Source organism: Plasmodium brasilianum, chromosome 2, assembly GCF_023973825.1.
Source record: "Plasmodium brasilianum strain Bolivian I chromosome 2, whole genome shotgun sequence".
Lineage (NCBI taxonomy): Eukaryota > Apicomplexa > Aconoidasida > Haemosporida > Plasmodiidae > Plasmodium > Plasmodium brasilianum.
The window spans coordinates 164045-187153 of record NC_090115.1 but is presented as its reverse complement, the minus strand read 5'-3'; the positions used below and the strand labels follow the sequence as shown (position 1 = coordinate 187153).

Sequence of the window (23109 nt, the reverse complement as noted above, 5' to 3'; positions counted from 1 at the left end):
TATATTTTTAAATTTTTGAAAATTCGTACAAAGGTTAGAGTTACTGGATTATTAGTTTGTACGTTTTATACATAATTAATTTATCAGGTGTGTTTTTTTTTTCTAGTTCTTTTTCTTTTTCTATTTCTTTTTCAATTTCTTTTTCAATTTCTTTTTCTATTTCTTTTTCAATTTCTTTTTCTATTTTGTTTTCAATTTCTTTTTCAATTTCTTTTTCTATTTCGTTTTCTATTTCGTTTTCTATTTCGTTTTCTATTTCGTTTTCTATTTCTTTTTTTATTTTCCATTTTTTTTTTTTTTTTATTAGCCAATTTTAGAATATTCCTTTTAATCTACTATTTGGTGTAGTAAAATACACTTCAGCTTTTTCCTTATTTTTCATTTAAAATGAAGTTAACAAAAAAAAGGAAGAAATTTTTAAAAATAGAATAACAGTTCTGTGTAAATAAATTATACTGTAATTACAGTCGTCTTTAAAAAGTTGAACCTCCTGGAGAAAAAGGAAAAACGATATACATATATATATACATATATATATAAACACATATATGCAAATGTGTACTTTAAATGTGCTAATATTTTATTATTATTTTTTGGAGCAATATCATATGTGCTACATATATATATATATATATATATATATATATATATATATATGTATATGTGAATACGCGTTATAAAGTATAAATAAAAACAATAGTATTATTTTTATTTTAAAAGTATATATATAAAAAATAAAATTTCCATGTTATATTATATGGTATTTTAACACTATTTTATATTTTGATTGAACATCAAACATAAGTAAATAACAGTAATGATAATTTAATAAACTCAAAAGAAATAAAATAGTCTATGTTGCTATGTGTAATAAGTGAATGTACTTTAAAGAGGCTTTTTGACAAATCAGAGGGGTTAACGTACATGATTATTTTTTATCTTTTATTCTCTTTTATTTTGTATCTTTTATTATCTTTTATTTTTTATCTTTTATTATCTTTTATTTTGTATCTTTTATTATCTTTTATTTTTTATCTTTTATTATCTTTTATTATGTATCTTTTATTTTTTATCTTTTATCTTCTATTTTTAATTTTTAATTTCATCTTTTGAAAACAATTTTATTCGTTTATCCGTGTATTGCTGTGCTCCGGTAGTATTTTTTTCATTGCAAAGACCATAATTATTAAATGTTAAATGCTCTAACAAAATACTAAGGAGTATTGTCGATCTAGTTTTTGTTCTGTTGTAAAAAAAAGTTTTACTTCACGTAGTATTTCGTTCTGTACTTCAACTTGTTTGTTCTGTTCGTTTGATGTTGCATTTTTTTGCGCTTTCATTATTTCACTTTTACGGCATATATCGTTAATTAATTTTTTCCGTTCTTCATGCTTATGTTTTTCATAATCTCATATGAAGTTATCATTCGTTTTTGTAAAATAAAATGATAAAATTAATGATGAAAAATAATAAGTTTAATAGCTATTTTTTTTTTTTTTTTTTTTTTTTTTATAAAAAACATAAATAATTACTACATTTTTACTTAATCACAATTTGGCAATACGATGACATTTATATTTGGCCCATATAATTATTACAGTATTCAAAAAAAAAAAAAAAAAAAAAAAAATGCAATTTATTAATATATTAATGCATTTTGTGTTTTTGATTAGTTAAACTACTGCCCAAGATTTGTTTGAATTGTATATATATGTATAAATGTACATATGTATATACGTGTATATTGGTGAATATACTATATTATATGTTCTTCCAACTGAATAAAATATTTGTACTTTAAATTTTACAACATTGCAAATGTTTTTTTTTCGTTTTTTTTCGTTTTTTACTTTTATTTTATTTCTAATTTTGTTTTATTTCTAATTTTGTTTTATTTTCTTTCTACTATTCTTGTTATAAAAAAATGAATATACATTATTCATTAAGCACTACAACGGAACGAAACTTTTTGTGAAGTCACAATGGAGCACTGTCATTTGTATAATTTTAAAGAATTCTTTAATTTTGGATTCTTTTTTATGTTCATTTAAATATTTTTTATGCGTTTGTTCTGTTCTGTTCTGTTCTGTTCTGGTCTGCTCTGGTCTGTTCTTTTGTTCTCTTGTTCTTTTATTTTATTTTTGTTTATTTTATTTTATTTTTGTTTATTTTATTTTATTTTTGTTTATTTTATTTTATTTTTGTTTATTTTATTTTATTTTTGTTTATTTTATTTTATTTTATTCTATTTTGTTTTTTTTTTGTTGGAAAGAAGAGCATTATTATGACGATGAGATGAGTCTGAATTATATGTATCACCACGTTCATTAGAAAAATAGATAAAAATATAAATAAAAAAAAAAAAAAAAATATAAATGAATAAATAAAAATATAACTCAATAAATAAAAATATAACTGAATAATTAAAAATATAAATGAATAAATATAAAAATATAATTTAATAATTAAAAATATAAAAATATAACTGAATAATTAAAAATATAAAAATATAACTGAATAAATATAAATGAATAAATGAATATATATATATATATATATATATATGCGCACGTAATATTCGTACTTCTGCAAAAGTACATATTTAACGCACGAATACCTTTGTGGTTTAGCTTTGATTAGTGAATATATTTTACGTATTCATATAATTTATCATATTATTATAAAAACTTCAAAATAATGCGTTTTATTAGGATTTGATTTTAAGCGATTCTTTCCATTTTTACAGCGTGGGATTTACTCTTTTATATATATATATATATATATACATATATTTTTGTTTATTTATTAGCATTTATATATAGTTATCAACTTTGGTTATACAACTATGCGCATATGTACATATGTTAATACATATATACATGTGTACATGTGTACGTGTATGTATAGACGTACGTACAGAAAAAAGCAGTGTGTACCTTTAAATTATTAAATATGATATGAAAAGATCAAATGCGTCTGCCTTCATATTTTAAATTACACGTTTTTAATTCTGAAAAAAATAAAAAAAATGATAAGGAAAAATAGTATCATCATGACTTCATCATATATTGATTCTACATATCATACAGGGGAGGATGATGAAAATAAAGGTTTGAATCCCATAGATGATTTTAAGACTATTTCATTTGAACACTCTCAGGTGCCTCAAGAAGGAAATCATTTATTTGCTGTTACGAAAATATGTATTTTTGCTTATTTAATATGGTTATTGTTCTACCAAGAAAATGTAGGAAAATACACACATATGTATGAAACACTGTGTGTGTGTGGGGGGGGGGGAGTTTGTCCCTACTACACTACATAAGTATGTTCATATGTATGGGATTATACTTGTGCTCATACGCGTGCATACGCATGTGCTTATACATGTGTATGTTTTTTCCCGGTTAAAATGCTCGTTTATGCGCGCAAATTAAAATATACATAAATTTTTATTTACCTAATTTTTCAGTGTTCTAGTTGCAAAATATGGAATAAGGAAAATCAAGAAGACAATTTAATCGATATCCTATCTAAAGGTAGATCATTGGCACTTAAGAATACATTTAAATTTGGAGGAGGTAAAGTAATGACCACCCCCTTTATGCATTCATTATATGGGGAGGTACAAGATGGGATATTAGATAACATGTACGATGGAACGCGTGATAAGTTGACTACGAAACTACTCGATGGAATGTATGATGAATGGTCCTATAAAACGTATGGAAAGTCAAATGACAAGTTACATAGTGTATTGTGTTATGCACCGAGTGAGGGGTCTAGTGTTAATCTATCGAATGTACTGAGTTATGCACCGAGTGAGGGGTCTAGTGTTAATCTATCGAATGTACTGAGTTATGCACCGAGTGAGGGGTCTAGTGTTAATCTATCGAATGTACTGAGTTATGCACCGAGTGAGGGGTCTAGTGTTAATCTATCGAATGTACCGAGTTATGCACCGAGTGAGGGGTCTAGTAACGAATTGCGCAACCATAGAGATGATATAATGAACCCATTTACTGAATCGTATATAAAAAACATTAATTCCATTAAAATTGATAAAATATTTAAATACACATGTGATAATATAAAAAACAAGAAGCTCTTTCGAAAAATTGTAGATAAGGCTCAACGGATATTAAATACTAAAACAATGAAAGTAATAAAATTTATTATTCCATTTATACCAGTTATTTCTATGATAACAGCAGCACTTACAACTTTGTTGTTAGGCTTAAGTCTACAGGCCATTTTCATAGCAATATTTGCCCCATTTGCATATCCGTACATTTTCATATCTTTAAGAAATAAATGAAAAAAGAATGAGGAATGAAATTAAAAAATTGAGTATACAACAAGCCGTAATATAAAAGTTTTTCCTCCAAAAGTTTTGCCCACATACACATATGTGTATGGGTTATATATACATGTACGTACGCGTGTATTTGTGTATGTATGTACGTTTGTACTATACCGATATGTATATATTTTCTATGCAGTAATGGTAGTACCCCCTTTATAAGAACCTCTAAATTTGAAGTACAGTTGTGGATATGCTCAATAATTCTAATACAGTATAGCACAAAAATATATTATATATCCATGATACCATATTTATGAATGTATGAATTTTGACCCTTTTTATTTACCTGTTGAATATATAATTACGTTAATATTATTTGTTAATATGCAATCTGTTTTAATCATACACACCAATTAATTTAAATTAACATGGCAATTGTATTGTATGTATATGTGTATGACTGTTATGGGGAATTTCTCTCTCTTTATATTTGCTTTTTTAAAGTGGTTTATTCCTTCTTTTTTTTTTTTTTTTTTTTTTTTTTATGTATGTAAAACGTGCATACATACATGTACATACATGAATACATATATCTATATGCACGTGTGCGCGTTTTAAAGAGCCTACTGAGTCCAGGTTTCCTTAATTTTAAAGAATTTTATTAAAATTTATACATTACCATCTTTCATTACACATGGACATATTTTTTATTTGTCTCTTTTTGAATTAAATACTCATTTTTATTTTTTATATTTTTTTAATTTATCAAAAATATTTATTAAGCTGAATATAAAAAAGCATAATAATACATGTGTTTTAAAAAATTCAAAAATATATAAAATAAAAGTAATTTGTGCATATTCCTATTGTGCTCACAAAAATTTTACGTAAATTGTCTGTCACTGTAAGGCAAATGTGATACTCTTAAAATTTATGCAACGCGCATGTGTATGTTATATATATGCATATACTCATACATATACAAATATATATATGTATACCCATATGTATACGCATATATATACTCATACATATATACACACATATATATATATATATATATATATATATATATATATATATATTAAAACAACTACTGCAATATAACACATGCCTTTTGACTGTTTTTTCATCCTTTGGAAATATAAACATTACAAGTATAAGATTATTTTATTTTATTTTATTATTATTTTTTTAAAAATTAATATAGTATGCAAATAATATGCATTAAATTGTTTTCTCAATTTTTGTATAATACCCAGGGAGGTAAACTTATACCAGTGGCTGTTTATTTCGCCCGTTCGTTTTGGAGTAGTAAAAATATTAGCTAACAATTATGAGAAAAATAAAAACAAAAAAAAAAAAAAATAAAAACATAAAATATGAAATATAAAACATAAAATATGAAATATAAAACATAACAGTCTCGATAGTTAAAAACTTTGGAGAGGTGTATATAGTATTAATATAAAATACGGAAGAAAAGGGATTTTATTTATTGAAAGTGCTTATTATTATATGGTATGAGTTATTTTGTTATTTGCATATATATGCATATAATAAAATAAGTCTGTACACATATAAGAATATATTTTATGTGTGTATGTAGTAGAATATATTTGTGAACATAGTTCATTATCACAGGAACATGTAATATAAATTAAAATTGCAATATGTTTTAAAATATTATGACAAAAAAAAAAAAAAAATAAATAAATAAAATAAATAATTATATAACAAAAATATGTAAAATTTAAAGGAACATAAAAATATATTTCTGTATATAATATATATATTATATATATATATATAATATAATACTAAAAAAAAAAAAAAAATATATTTCCATAAGAAAATATTGACTTATATTGAAAGTCTTAGTAAAACACAAAAAACAAAAAAAAAAAAAGGAAACAAGAAGGGACAAAAAATGGAACAGAAACAAAATAAAAATGATGGGGAAAAAAAGCAAGATTAACAAATAGGTTTAGGGCGTAAACATACAGTTGTTGTCCTCTCTCCATCCATTGCCAATGTTATTAAGCATACTCCATATATGTATATATACAATATGTACATACGTATATGTGTGCACTTTTCGAATTTGCACTAACATGAAAATGGTACGGGGTTCGTAAGAGCTGCATAAATTTATGTTATGCAATATGATCCCCTAATAAAAGTTTTTTGGAAAACTATATATTGTGCATTTTTCCTACTATTGATTTGTTGTGTGTTATCTATCTATCTATCTATATATATATATTTATCCTTTTACATCTCATTATTGTTCATTCTTTAATTCGTTTAAGTATGAAATACTTTCTTTGTTCATAGGTTGACTAAATAAATTTTCACTTTCGTTATAGTTTTCAAGTAAGTTTTTATAATTTCCCCGTTTATTTGTTGAGTATTCATCTTCTTTTCTTTCATTTTCTTCATCGCTATTGGAAGAATCATCAATGGAAGAGTCCTCCTCATCCTTGTTGCATCACTGCCCATCTGTGGCCCCTTCTTCACTTACATCTTCGCTTGTACTTTCGCTTTTTTCGCTGTCTTCTTCACTTTCTTCTTCGCTGTCTTCTTCACTTTCTTCTTCGCTTTCTTCTTCGCTTTCTTCTTCACATTCCCCTTCCCCTTTTTGGTTCGCGCTTTCGTTTGGTTTTTCTGTATACAACATTTGAGCAACGCTAGGAGTTATTAATGGTTCATATACTTCCTTTAGTGGCTTACAGGGGGGTTCTTGTTGTTCATTCCTCTGCCCCCCCTGATGTTTTCCCGACGGGCTTAATCCTGAATTCTCTGGTATTTTCTGTGTTGGTATATTAGAACTCGTTCCTTGTGTATTTTTGTTTGGTAGTCCCGTGTACAACATCTGTGCAACGGTAGGAGTTATTAATGGTTCATATACATTCGGCATTTTTTTAGATGAGGTTTTATGTTGGTCATAAATTCCTTCCCCCGCCGGTTGTTCTGATGATTCTAATTTGAATTCTGGATCTTCTTCCATTTCATATGGATTTTTTTTTTTTTTTTTTCTGTCTTTATTACCTTTTGTTATATAATGGTCTGAACATTTTTTTTTTTTTTTTTCTCGTTTTTCTTATTTTATTTTTCTTTTATAATTGAAGAAACACAATCTTAGTGTTATGTGTAAACAAAACGAAGTACACATTATATAAATGTATATATATGTACATGTATATATATGTACATGTATATATATGTACATGCATAAATATGTACATGCATAAATATGTACATGCATAAATATGTACATGTGTAAATATGTACATACATAATTATATGCATGGATAAAAATGTGCATACATATATGCACATATATTTATACGTGAAAAGGTTAAAATGCATGAATATTATTGTAAGAAAAAGAACTGCTAAGTGGAGAATTTCAACATGCGCGGTGCTTTTATATTACCATATATAGTCGTATATATATACATTTATATATACACATATATATATGTATACATATTTACATGTTAACCTTATTTTTTTATCCTTAAGAAATGTGCAAACCGAAATGGGCAAAAAAATAATAATAACAGAGTAATAAAACGGGGCTAATTGATAAGTAATCATTTTATAATAGTTCAAATAAAGTTTCTATAAACCATACTTCTATAATGCAATAAAGGGGGAAATAAATTAATTAAATTAAGTAGGGTAGCAGTATTACTGTATGTATATATGTACGTATATATGTATATGTACATATATATAATAAATTAACCGCTAAACCGTATGTTATATTTTAAAAAGGAAAAAGGTAGGATATATCATATTATGATGAAAATAAAATAAGTATGTTAAAGAAAACGATTTTTACATAAATGTATTTTTGGGTCAACAGAACTACCCCATATATTTTATATGATTGAAAATAATAATTATATTTTGTAAATTTACCATATGATATGCTTATAGAAAAAACAGAATTACTTAAGCATCTCATAATCATATTGGAACGTTAAGGATTTGTTTAATTGCTGTAAAGGAACATCATCCTGTTTTGTTCACTGTCCAATGCTTACTGTTCTTTCCTCACCGATCCACGAGTACTTTTGTATAGTATATTTATGCGCGCCTACAACCTCGTATATATAACAAGCAACTTACTTTTTGCGGTCTATAAAATTTGGTTGTAACCCCCTTTAGTTTTCTGCTTGACAATTTTATTAAATTCCTCAGTTCGTCAATTCGTTCTATTTACAAGAGCAAAAACAGAATATTTAAAAAGGTGTACCCTTTTTTTATGCACAGTTCATAATATATTTTGAACATGTAATTTTTGTCTTTTTATAATTACGTTTTTAACAAAGATATTTATGTATTGCACATTTCAGCAGTGGTTGTTCTTTTCTTTTTTAAAAAGGAAAATGTTATCATTTAGGTGGGAAGAAGCGCATATGCGCCCGTATGTATACACATGTATGTATACACATGTATGTATACACATGTATGTATATATATATATATATATATGTTTGTATGTACCATTCTAGTTATGTGTGTTCATATATTTATGTACATGGACATATAAATATTTACATATTTTAACACCTTTCTACAATGCGAATAATAATTTTTTTTTTTTTTTTTTTTTTTTTGGATTTGTTATAGTCTTGGAAATAAGTCAGCAGCAAATGCTGTATCAAATGATGTATCAAATGCTGTATCAAATGCTGTATCAAATGCTGTATCAAATGCTGTATCAAATGCTGTATCAAATGCTGTATCAAATGCTGTATCAAATGCTGTATCAAATGATGTATCAAATGCTGTATCAAATGCTGTATCAAATGCTGTATCAAATGCTGTATCAAATGCTGTATCAAATGATGTATCAAATGCTGCATCAAATGATGTATCAAAATGGAGTACTATTATGCGTGTGAGTGAAAATTAGACATATTAATATCCACAGAAAATAGTAAAACTTATGATAGTAAGAAACTTGTTGATTATTCTTTAATGGTATTATAATTTTTCAAAGGAATAGAAGATAATATTAACAAGGTAGATAAATAATGAAATTTTTGGAATAAAAACATAAAGTGGTGTATTTCTTATTACTCGTGAGTAGCACAGTAATAAAGCTTACATTAACGTTATCGGTACAATTATTATAATCAGCATATCAACGTTTCTATTCCTAGAGAATAGCGAAATAAAGGGGTAAAAAAATATAGCAATATTTCTTATTTGCACAAACGGTAAAATGATGATAAGTGTATTGTACACACCGCCTAATCAAAAGAAATTGAACGTATTTAAAATAAATGAAAAAATAAATGGAAAAAAGAAAAATATTTTATATACTAATTTTAGAAATAATTAAGGAGCCACTAACACTAATATGGTAACTATGATTAGAAATATAAGCTACTAAAACAGCGGCATTATGATAGTTCCTTAAAAAAAGAGGATTACTGAGGGTCCTCACTATTGTGAAATAGTATAACCATGTAACCATAAAATGAACTTGAAAACGGAATTTAAGTCAATAAGAAAACAGCTAACATGATAATTAAAGTAATGGACAATGGAGTAAAAGTAATTGACAAAGCAAATGATAAAGCAATTGATAAAGCAATTGATAAAGCAAGTGATAAAGTAATTGATAAAGCAAGTGATAAAGCTATTGATAATGCAATAGTCAAGGTAATAATTAAACGGATTTAGCATTAATGATATTTGATGGTGGGCTTCTGTATGGTAACCCCCCCCCTTACCCCTATAATAAATTCGAAACATGAGATGAACAAAAATAAAAATTAACTAATAAACAGAATTGTGTATTCTATATTAAAAAAAAAAATAAATAAAATAAATAAACTTTAGGACAAATATAAATTATAAGCAAATAATTAAACGCATTATGGTGCAATAAAATGTATGATTTTAATTTTTTTTTTTTTTTTTTTACTCTATTAAAATAAACTTTATCATTTCATGGCGAGAATAATAATGGAAAATCAGTGGTGTATATAACCCCCGTCTGCCTTGGAATAATGAAAGCAAACAGAGTGCACACGTTGGGGCAGTACAACAAAAAAGAGATCAAAAAAGAGATCAAAAAAGAGCTCAAAATAGTAGTGTATATATATATATATGCATACATACATGCAACATTAACACATGTTCACTCTTATTCGTACATTCATGAGAAAGGGAAACATCATTCCATACATGAACAGTAACAATAATAGTAAAACAATAGTAACAACAATAGTAATAATGATAGTGCTAATATCGGAAGTACATTTCATCTACCTTTTTTTTTTTTTTTTTTTTTGTTAAGGTATAACCCAATTTAACATCCCAAATTTTAAATTAATTATAATATTGCAATAGCATCGAAGTTGTACTTATAGTGTTAAATTTTTACATACGGGTTAGCTATTTTAGGTCAAAAAAAAAAAAAAAAATAAATAAATAAAAAAATAAAAACATATGTACATATGTGCATATATGTACATGTATATATATATATGTTTACATATGGGTATATATTTTTTTCAAAAGCTCGTTATGGACCTTTTCCTACTACGCTTGGTGTAAACCATTACTAAAAGGTAGTTAGACTTAGCTGTTGACGTGTGATTTAACATACATTAAACAAATTTAATATCTTATGCAAGATGGTAATGATTTATGTTTCATTTTAAAACAATTTTGTGAGAAAAAAAAATAAAAATAAAAATAAAAAAAATAATAAAAAATGTTATAGGAACTAATTAACACATTTTGACGATAAATATATAATTCTAATTTTACTTTATTATATGGAGCTATTTTTTTATTTAAATTTGCAACGTCAGAATGTAAAAACTGCTAACTTTTTCTTTTTCTTTTTTTTTTTTTTTTTACTATAACTTTGAGACAATTGGCAATGCATTATGCAAAACCTTTTCGATGAAAAAATTTGACACAACTTTCTTATACATATATAAATATATATGTATGCATTTATAAGTATTCATATATATGTTCATGTACATATAAGTACGTATAAATATATATCTATGTATATATAAGTACCCATATATATGTACATGTTCATGTATATACGTAAAATATGAATGTAAACTTATATATACAGCAACTGGGGGCGTAAAAACAGCGCCTATTCGCAAGGATAACAAACTGGCAGTGGAAATGTTAATATAATAATAATAAAAAAAAAAAAAAGAAAAAGAAAAAGTTGTATGTTGCCTCGTAATAATTGAAAAATTGAAGAATAATTTGAAAGTGAGTACATAAAATACTTCAATTATGAAGTCCATGAAATTTTTTTAAATTATACAAAGTTCGATATAATTAAGGAAATTACTAGGACATAAGTGCATAACATACATACATACATACATACTTATATATTAATAAATAAATAAATAAATAAATATACATATATATATATATATATATATAATGGTACTATGCATATGGAAAATATATGTACGTTTACGTATTCTTTTTTTAGATATGGCAAAAACGAACATTTCCCATTATTTTATTATATATATAAAAATATATTTTTTCCACTTAGGCCCCCCAAGGGCTTGTTTTTAAATATTGAATAATTATTTATGTACTTTTTTTTTTTTGACTGTTAAAGTCTCCCCCTTTTCTTTTATTCGAAATTTAATATTATTCTATTATTCTCCTGTTCTATTTTTTAATTATTCTGTTATTTTACTTTTTAATAATTCTATTGTTCTAATTTTTTTATTATTCTATTTTTTAATTATTCTGTTATTCTACTTTTTAATAATTCTATTGTTCTAATTTCTTTATTATTCTATTTTTTAATTATTTTATAGTATTCTTTTTTTTAATTATTCTATAGTATTCTATTTCTTAATTTTATTTTTTTATTAATCTATATTTTTTTTTATTTTGCATTGAACGATATAGGAAAATTGATCGTTGGTAAATCAAACTGGCATAGTATAATATGTAGTATTTATTTATAATTTAGAAAAATAAAATTAGGAGAAACGATATTATTTTCATTCATCTTACTAATTTTTTGAACAAAAAAAAGAACAAAAATTAATAGTTAAATAAAGCATGTTTTATATAATTTATTTATAATCTAGTCATATATATATATATATATATATATATATATATATATATATGTATTTATATATATTTTTATATATTTATTTATGTAAATTTTGATTAAAACTTATCCTAAGGGAGGAAAAAATAATGTACATATTTCAATAGATGAAATATCATATATTAATTAACAGATAGAACAAAAAAAAAAAAAAAAAATATAAAAACTGGTTCTACTGTTATGTAGCATATATTCATATATGCATACGTTTATATGTACGTGTATGCATATATTAATGCAATTATATTTATTATAATTATTTTATGAATGAAAAATTGAAGCACTTATATTTGACTTCTGCATTATTTATTCATTGCTTTTGTATATATAGTAGTTAATTAAAAAAAATTTTTTTTTTTTTTTTGTTTAAATTAAGGTTCTTTATAGTTATAATGATATATAATGAAATAAAATATAATATGAATGACACAGTTACACCTTAGATCTATATTAATAATTAGGATGTAGCTCCTGTTTTGAAATATATATATATATATGTATATGTATATTCTTATACATGTTTATTTGTGTTCATACGTTTATATGCCTAAATAGTGAAAAAAGGTAAGTAGTACCAAAATAGGGGAATACTGTTAGTTCTTATCTTATAACTTTTATGTATTAATAAACCATCCCACACCCCCCAAAAAAAAAAAAAAAAAAAAAAAAAAGAAGCATATTATTTTATTATTTAAACATGTCTGAAAAGAAAGGGCCAAGTCCTATTGATCTTTTGAAAAATAAAGTATAATTCCATTTTTTATTGAAATTGTTACAGTTTGTTTATTTGATTATATAATCGCCGTGTAATACAGGAAAATGTATATATGAGCAAAGCAAGTACATACATATATTTGTTCTATGTTCATTTATTTATTTGTTTTTACCATTTTTTAGTATCCTTTTTTGAAAGCATGGCCCATGTATCCAGGTAACAAACAATGTTTAGTAAGACTAATTTGTTGTTATATAAGCCGAACAAAATATTATAGGGTTTGTATTTAAAAAAAAAAATTTATATATATATATATATATATATATATATATTTTTTTTTTTTTTTTTTTTTTTTTTTTCAGTATATAATAAAACCATTCAGTTGGGAAATATTAAAAATGAAGAAACACATGAAGCATGGATGGACTTTGTTAAATGGTTTTATGATAGTGGAAAAACTTCTGTAAATTTTTACGAAAACCAAGATAATGAAAATTTACCTGTTTCAGGTTTAGAAAAATATAGAGTTACTCAAAATTTAGATGATATTTTAAATAATCATGATAACTTGACAGATTTTTTAAAATTACATTTTTTTTCTAAGAATGTTGGTTATATTCAAGATATATTATCATATCAGGGTAATAAATATTACAAAGACAGTTGTAAATTTGTAAATGATTGCCTTGATATATATAGAAAATTTAAAAAAGAATTTTGTAAAAATTCACTGGAAAGTGGTTATAAAAGTAGTGCCGTGTGTAACGAATTGTACATTTTTTCGGATAGATATGAGAAAACACTCTATAGACCTTTGAAATCACATAATAAAGTGGGTTCTTTAATAGAATTTGAAGAAGGGGCTCAAGTAAGATGTTCACTAGATGATCCATTATATAAACGATTTGTTTGGAGTTTTTATAATGAACAAACATCTGAATTAACACCTTTAGGTAATGTTGTGGTCTCATTACTCTTTTTGTTTGGAATTTATTTGGCTGGTTTCGTTTTGTATAAGGTAAGTGAAAGTTTTGCAGCAAATTGTGGATATACTGCGCGGAAAATGTATATATATATATGTGTATCTATCTATCTATCTATATATATATATATATATATATATATATATATATATATATATATATATAATATATGTATATATATAAATTTTTAGCAAAAGTTGTACTACCATACATAGACTGCACATTTAAAATTGGGCAGTTCTTATCCAATTTCGTTATTATCATTTTTTATCCATTTTTGTCATATCCAATTTCGTTATTATCATTTTTTATCCATTTTTGTCATATCTAATTTCATCTTAGCATTTTTTATCCATTTTTGTCATATCTAATTTCGTGTTAAAATTTCTTTTCTTTTCTTTTTTTTTTTTTTTTTTTTGAAAAAATCAGTTTACCCCATTTGGGAAACACATTAATCCAAGATTACGAAGGAAATTAAAAAGGGCCTGGCACAAGGTGGAAAGAGATTACGCCGAACAAATGCTTAAAGATGGTACTGATAATGAGCCCCCACAGGAGAGCACTATGTCCATTGATATGGATTATTTCCCTCGTAATTATATGAAGGTAGAATATAAATAATTAGTTAAGTTTCATTTGGTACAAGTACCAAGTGGACATATACGCAAAAGTGGTATTTTTGAGGAAAAGGGGAAAAAGCTAAAACTGGTAAATTTTGGCAAATTGGTAGACCTTGGCAAATTGGTAAACCTTGGCAAATTGGTAAACCTTGGCAAATTATGAACCGTTAATGTAATTTGCACGTAACTGTAACGTATTTATAAATTATGCAAAGGTACCGAAATAGAAGTAAACGTGAATACATAGTGTGTAAACGTGGAAGGAAAATAATATATACATATACGCACCTATGCACAAGTATATGCACATACGGAAGCGCGTTAATGTATTCTTATGGACAAATTAGAGAGCATACCTTTACGAGTAAAATGCTTATTTCAATTTCCTGTTTTAGTGGAAAAAACCAATAATGCTTAGACTTTTATCCCTTTATATATATGTATGTGGCTATAGTGTCGTGCAAAAAAAAAAAATATAAAAATATAAAAATATAAATATGCATATGTATATATACATATATATGCACCTTGCAGTATAACAAAAAGATATTCTTAAATATACGCAAAAAAAAAAAAAAAAATTAAATGTTAAAATGGATTATATTTATGTGCACATAATAATTTGTAAAAAATGTTTTCATTTGTATTTTCATTATGTTTATTTGTTATACTTCCCATTAATTTAGCGCGTCATTTTTACGCTATTTGTTTTGTCGTTAAGATATTCGCTTTCAACTTTTTAATGTATACATACATATATATATATATATATATATATATATATACATATACATATATGTACGTATGTTTATATGTAAACATATATGCACATGCTTATTTCTTTCATAGTTTATTTGCGGCGTGAGCAACTTTCACGTTACGATTTACGCATATCAGCAAATTGTATATATTTTACGTTATCATTTATAAAATTTTTGCACGTAAATATAACAATATAGCTGCCAAAAAAAAAAAAAAAAAAATATATATATATATATATATATATATATATATTTTAATTGTAGCTCAAAAAAAAAAATATATATATTTAATTATGTTGGAACAGTTTTCATCATACTTAAATATTATGTCCTTTTTTTCATTTGATGGCATTGTTTCGTTTTGCCATGTTTCGTTTTGCAATGTTTCGTTTTGCTCAATTTTGTTTCAATTTTTTGGTTGAGTTAAATTAAAAAAGTATGCCAATTCTATAAATGCATTGTAAGTATAATGATGTACCCTTATTTTGATATAATTAACAATTTTTACTTATCCGAACATTCCACATAAAATTGGACAAAATACAAAATGAATAAATTCGTATTTATTTTGTTTAGTATGGTGTTTTATTATATCTTCCATAGGACACTAACATTGTACGTGTATATATACATATTGTAGTGCTGATTGTGAAGAAATTAATCCATTTTATTTTCTCAAAGTAGATTAAATTAATTTGTTTTTATAGAAATGATATAATATGATTAATATTATCGAAAAAGGGAAGGGGAAAAAAAAAAAAAAAAAAAAAAAAAAAAAAATAATGTCGACAAAAATATTGATACTTAAAGTTAATTTATTATTTTTTTATTTTTAAGCAAAATGTCGTCATGTTTATTGAAATGATTGTCATTGAGGTTGAAGAAAAAATAGGTTAATAAAGAATAACATAATGAAATGGTATAAATAATGAGGAAACAATTTTTACTATTTTTAACAACTATTATTTTTATTTAACCAAGGAATGTTAAAAAAAAAAAAAAAATAAAGAAAAAAAAAAAAAAGAGTGCTATTATTATGAATTATACTAATTCTGTACATTTTATTACATCATACATTATATGTTATTATAACACAATGAATTATCATTTCTATTATTATATATATGATAATCTATTATTTTTGAAATAAAAACTGTGCGATAAATTTCCCAATTACGTTTTTTTTTCCCTTTCTTTTAAAAATAATTAAAAATGAAGGATTTCGCTCCCCCCCCCCTACCAAAATAACGTATTTTTTATTTATTCCTTTTTTATTATAAAATAAATAAATTATAATAAATATACTATAAATTTTTTTTTAAGTTCGAGGGTCTATAATAACACAAAAATTTTCTATATTTATTACGATATTTTAAAGGGCTTATTATATAGGAGAAAACAAAAAAAAAAAAAAAAAGAATATATATTCACATTATGGTAGAGTTTAAAATGGGAGCAGTACATAATACATAAATATAAAAATATATATATTATATATATATACATATATAAATGTACAATAATTTTACGTAGACCATTTAAGATAATTAAAATTTATCTAAAAGGTATTCAATATACATTTTATCAATTGGAAAAATATTTACGTTAAATTGTTTGAGACAGTATATAATATATATGAAATATTTTTTTTTATATTAGTTAATAACAATTTGTAAAAATTTGTCAGACATTTATTTCTATTATATTATTACTATTCTCATAATAAATAAAATTTATTCTTTTTCAACATAACAGATAATTTTTTAAATGAGAAAAAAGAATACTTGCTGGTACGAACTTTTATTTGGCTTCTTTAAATACATGGAAATAAAAAAAAAAAAAAAAAAAAAAAAAAATACCATTTTATTAATTACGACTTTTTCAAAATGAAACAATTAAAATTGAATAAGTAATACAGTAGTAGTTTACATTTAAAAAATGGTACAACGGGGTAATTTTGTTCCCCTAATGTTATATATATATATATATATGTAAATATATTTTTTATTTATGACCCGAATGATATTTTTGAAGGGATAAAAACAATATTTTTTACGTGAAAAGTACATATATGTAAGGGCTAATTTACATTATATATATTTGCATATACATGTACATGTAGATATATTTATATATACTTATAAATGCATATGTTTAATATAATTTTTTATGTTCAAGTTATAAAATATATGCTGTTCTATATTTTGTTGTGCCTTCGAAAAATGGAATAAATATATTTATTATGCTTATATAATTTTTGTATGTGTATTTTATTAAATGAAAAATGTACGCAATAATATTTTCCGATGAAATATATACATAATAAATATATACATAATAAATATATACATAATATATATATATATATATACATACATACATTACATACATAACATACATACATACATACATTACATACATACATAACATACATACATAACATACATACATAACATACATACATACTTACATAACATACATACATACTTACATAACATACATAACATACATACATACTTACATAACATACATAACATACATACATACTTACATAACATACATAACATACATACATACATACATACATACATACATACATACTCCATACATACATACATACAATACAATAACATTACATCATACATACATACATACATACATACATCATATCATAATACAATACATACATACATACATCATACATACATACATACATACATACATACATACATAAATATATACATACTATATATATATATATATATACATACATACATACATACATACATACATACATACATACATACATACATACATACATACATACATACATACATACATACATACATACATACATACATACATACATACATACATACATACATACATACATACATACATACATACATACATACATACATACATACATACATACATACATATATATTTATATATAAAAGGAGTTAAGCTGAGAATATGTAATATATATATATAAATATAGCCCCAAATAAATTTTTTTTTTGTTATGTAATTAAAAAGGTTCTTTTTGTATAACGTTATATATTTATATAGGTATATATGAAAAGCCTTTATTTGTATTATTTATTGAAGTATTATTCTTAATTGTTATTGTATTTATTTTAATTTTTATAGTAGTATTCATTGTACTTATTGTAGTACGTACTATCATATTCATTGTATTATTCATTGTACTTATTGTAGTACGTACTATCATATTCATTGTATTATTCATTGTACTTATTATAGTACGTACTATCATATGCATTGTATTATTCATTGTACTTATTATAGTACGTACTATCATATGCATTGTTGTATTCATTGCATCATTTATCGTAGTATTTTCTGTAATATTTGTTTAGTATTTTGAATATTTTATTGAAATGTTTTCATCATATAATAAGGAAAATTGAGGAGTGGATCTAGCAACAAAAAGATTTGTAGTTCATATTTTAAAGTTAACAAAATTTCAGGATGATATATGTTGATAAAAAATTGTACGTTATCTTATTTTTTGTTTTTTAATTGATATAATTATGAAGGTACTTACATATAATGATAAATATAGACTTACGAAAAATCTAAATTATAATCATTTAAGATGGCTAAAAATCAAATAAGTATAGTTCGTAATCAATTGAAACAACAGGTATATTCCCATTTTTTGTTAACTCCATATGTTTACACTATTGTTTGGATTGTTCGTCAGTCTACTGCTAAAGAAGCAGGAGAAAAAAAAAAAAAATAAAATAAAAATAAAACTCATATATGGAAGCAATAATTAGCACATTAATACATACTCGTTTATGCGTTTATGTATTTATTTGATTATGAGTTTATTCGTTTGTTAGTATATCACTGTGTTAGTACATCATTCGTCTGTATATCATTTTGTTAGTTTATCAATTTGCCAATTTTTCTTTTTTTAGTACGAATTATTTTTGAACAAATGGCCTGGGGATGATAACATTAATGAGGACTCATATGTGAATAAATACAATTCATTATGCAAGGAATTAGCCAAATCGTCAGAGGACCAAGTTAATGAGGATATATGTAAAACCTTTTTTGGTTTTTTAGAAAATATAAATTTAAGTGGACATGATATATATAAAAATCATAGTAGATGGACAAATTTTATTAACTGGTCATACAAAAAAATTAATAATAATGGTTCCAATAATTTAAATTTAGAAAACATACGTGAATTTATGATAAAATTTGGAAGAATATTTCATAAAAAGATAAATGGTCATATTGATAATGTTGAAATTTTAAATAATGATAATGAAATTTTAAAAAACGTATTGAAGTTACATTATTTTTCAAATAGTTTAGGAGATTTTTTAGAAGAATTGAAAAATGGATATGAAACTGATCCAAAGTATAAATCATATTGTCAATATACCAATGACTGTTTAGATATATATGATATCTATTACCCTGCTTTATGCTCAACTGATATAACGGATGAAGAGATTCCAGAACATGTATGTGAAGTTATAAATAAATTTAAAAAGAATTATGATGATAGGGTATTCCCCGAAATAAGTTATAGGGGTAATACTATCAAAGTGGATGGTTTAGTAGGAAGTCGAGTTAAGTGTTCTGTGTTGCAAACTCAATATAAAGATAGTGGGTTTGTCCGTAAGCTTGTTCGTGGTTTTGTTAATAATGTTAAAGCGGAAGGATTTTCCCCTTTTATGGTTACCATGATAATTGGCTATTCATTATTGGGCATACTACTCATTTTTTTCATTTTGTATAAGGTTAGTAAAGACATGCTGCTGCTCATTTGAAAGTGGTACTCTGCGGATGTTTCCTTTATGTTGCATCTTATTTTGGATAGAAATGTTTTATCGTGGTTTTTCCCCGTTCTCAAGTGTGTTATCAGCAGTTGTGATAGCAGCAGTTGTGATAGCAGCAGTTGTGATAGCAGCAGTTGTGATAGCAGCAGTTGTGATAGCAGCAGTTGTGATAGCAGCAGTTGTAACAGCAGAAGTTGTGGTTGTAACTATAATTTGAAATGTACTTTTTTATTATATTTTTTTATTTTTTTTTTACTTATTTATTTTTTATTTTTTTTTTTTTGTTTATCCTTAGTTTACGCCCCTGGGGTCTTACATACACCTTCCAAAAAACAGAACAAGAGGAATAGATGGAAATTCAGAGTCGGAATATGAGGACGAAGAATTTTCAGATGATGAGGATGCTTTGGAGGTTGGACAGTGAGAAAAAAGTATGTGGTTGATCAAGTATGTCGTTTTTACTTTGCAAAAATGAGAATTATGTATGTATGTGTATATATGTATATGTATATGTATGTATGTGTATATATGTATATGTATGTATGTGTATATATGTATATGTATGTATGTGTATATATGTATATGTATGTATGTGTATATATGTATATGTATATGTATGTATGTGTATATATGTATATGTATATGTATGTAAACTTGGGATACAGTCCTCTTAGGATTAGCAATTCGATGATTTGAATAAGTTGAGGTTTAATTTATTTTTTATCAAATATTAAGAAAACAAAAAATGCCATTTAGGATATTTATTATTTTAAAGATTTGAAGTTTACCAATAGGATTTGTTTTATTAAAAATATGCGTCGATGGAGAATAAGCGAAATATTCGATTGTTACTAAAACGGCTAGTTGTACATTAATAATGGAGCAGAGACGGGGAGAGGGAATGGAAAAAAAAAAAAAAAAAAAAAAAAAAAAAAAATACAAACGTAGTATTTACATGTATATATGTACATACATGGAGTGAAGCTAAAGGGTTTCTCTGAACTTTTTTTATAGTCTTTTGTGAATTAGGAATAACATATGGCGAGTAAATAAAAAGACGAAACTTCCATTTATGAACAGTGCTGCTTTATTATGAGCTCATCTAATAGCACTCATAGACACAAAGCATTTTATAAAAAAACTCATCAGTAGTATTGTGTACTTAAAGAAAAGCGTTGTCCAAATGGGGGGAGGTTCAGTGAACACATAAACAGCTGATATATATATAAATATATAAATATATATATATATATATATATAGTCGACGTTAAGGAAAACTAGAATGTGTATGAATATGACTAAGTGCTCCGTAGAAATAATGCATATATGAAAGAATGGGAATGGCTTTTTTTAATTTTTTTTTTAGCAGTATTGACTATATAATTGAATACATAAGTAAGTGGGAAGTGCACAAAATATAAGTTATATTGTAGTTTATACGGAAAGTTAAATATGGGACCATCTAGGAATTATTTGGTGAAAGTGAGTAAATATGAAATGAAATGACGAGTAATTGTTACTCCTATGAGTTATTCCTATGTGTTACTCCTATGAGTTATTCCTATGTGTTATTCCTATGTGTTACTCCTATGAGTTATTCCTATGTGTTACCCCTATGTGTTATTCCTATGTGTTACCCCTATGTGTTATTCCTATGTGTTACCCCCCTATGTGTTAGCTCCACGAAAATTCAACTTAGTAATGATGAATTACTTTATTATGGCAAAAGATGTAGAGGATACTTGAAGGAAGGTTTAGGGTGTTACCGTATGTTAAGGTTAAGAGTTTACAGCATAATATAATAGTATATTGTATATTATATGTGGTATATTATATATATTGTACATGCTTCATGTTAACGCATCGAGTTTTGTAACGGCGAAATGGATTATATAAAGACATATTGGAGTTTTTAGATTTTCTTCATCATATTTAAACTGTTTGAACAATATATGATTACCAGAAAAAATAGTATTATATTATTGTAATGAAGATGTTGGGGTTAAATTGTTCAAGTAATAGTTGAATTAGAATTTGTAGTTAACTGTTATCATCTTTATTGTTAAAAAAGGTAGTGATGTTGGTGGTGTGGTGTTTTACCTCTGGGTGATATACATATATACATGCAAGTATATAAATGTATACTTTATATATGTATGTATAATTAAATAAAAAAGTGGCTTAAGTTGTATATTTTATTTTATTTTTTTTGGTGTACTATAATTTGCCTTCAAGTTATATAAATATACAATTAGTCATGCAATTTATATACCAGGATTGAAATTTAACTGTAATGCAGATAGAGAATTTGCGTAAGTTATTTCACAATAAAATGGAAAGAGTTCAATATTTAGACGAATCTTTTGAAGGAAAGGGCTACCAATGTATGAAGATGTGGAGGTTGTGTACATATAATTTGCGCATTAATTAAAAAGCAAAATTTGTGTATAAGTATTTTTTTTTTTTTTTTTTTTTTGTTTTTGTAAAAATGCATGTTCTTCAGAGTGTTTATCTCAAATATATTGGAGGTTAAAATACATTGATAAATTTATTAATATACCAACAAAAATGTGGCAACGTATTTTAGTGTTATATCCCCCCCCCTTTCATGTTCATCTGAAGGACAGTGCTATATTTACACATAGCAAAATGGAAATAATAAAAATAATGCAGTGTGTGTAATAAATACATTAAAAATAATTTTTTTAGAAAATGTTTATGACTACACGTTTCTAAAATATGT

The 23109-nt window shown here is 24.7% G+C and overlaps 5 protein-coding genes and 1 pseudogene across 6 annotated transcripts; 4 read left to right on the top strand and 2 right to left on the bottom strand.

Moving 5' to 3' along the window:
• Window positions 1-40: 40 nt before the first annotated feature.
• MKS88_000645 lies at window positions 41-1340 on the bottom strand (annotated as a pseudogene). Its single transcript has 3 exons — window positions 1266-1340; window positions 466-490; window positions 44-264 (listed from the first exon to the last, which is right to left on the bottom strand). Coding segments are annotated over exons 1-3 (321 nt in total).
• Window positions 1341-3028: 1688 nt separating this feature from the next.
• MKS88_000644 (uncharacterized protein) lies at window positions 3029-4318 on the top strand (the record flags this gene model as incomplete). Its single annotated transcript, XM_067217652.1, has 2 exons — window positions 3029-3160; window positions 3473-4318. 2 exons carry the CDS (start codon window positions 3029-3031, stop codon window positions 4316-4318), a joined length of 978 nt encoding a protein of 325 aa, XP_067075430.1.
• A 2272-nt stretch (window positions 4319-6590) lies between these two features.
• MKS88_000643 (uncharacterized protein) lies at window positions 6591-7316 on the bottom strand (the record flags this gene model as incomplete). The annotated part of the gene is made up of 2 exons (XM_067217642.1): window positions 6591-6750; window positions 6802-7316. The coding sequence occupies 2 exons, from the start codon at window positions 7314-7316 to the stop codon at window positions 6591-6593; spliced, it is 675 nt and encodes a 224-aa protein (XP_067075429.1).
• A 1390-nt stretch (window positions 7317-8706) lies between these two features.
• On the top strand, window positions 8707-10012 carry MKS88_000642 (uncharacterized protein; the record flags this gene model as incomplete). The annotated part of the gene is made up of 3 exons (XM_067217631.1): window positions 8707-8720; window positions 8951-9207; window positions 9831-10012. The coding sequence occupies 3 exons, from the start codon at window positions 8707-8709 to the stop codon at window positions 10010-10012; spliced, it is 453 nt and encodes a 150-aa protein (XP_067075428.1).
• Window positions 10013-13399: 3387 nt separating this feature from the next.
• MKS88_000641 (PIR protein) lies at window positions 13400-14777 on the top strand (the record flags this gene model as incomplete). The annotated part of the gene is made up of 3 exons (XM_067217621.1): window positions 13400-13406; window positions 13536-14191; window positions 14586-14777. The coding sequence occupies 3 exons, from the start codon at window positions 13400-13402 to the stop codon at window positions 14775-14777; spliced, it is 855 nt and encodes a 284-aa protein (XP_067075427.1).
• Window positions 14778-19159: 4382 nt separating this feature from the next.
• Window positions 19160-22168, top strand: MKS88_000640 (PIR protein; the record flags this gene model as incomplete). Its single annotated transcript, XM_067217610.1, has 5 exons — window positions 19160-19207; window positions 19488-20327; window positions 20442-20586; window positions 20717-20786; window positions 22045-22168. The coding sequence occupies 5 exons, from the start codon at window positions 19160-19162 to the stop codon at window positions 22166-22168; spliced, it is 1227 nt and encodes a 408-aa protein (XP_067075426.1).
• Between the last annotated feature and the right edge of the window lie 941 nt (window positions 22169-23109).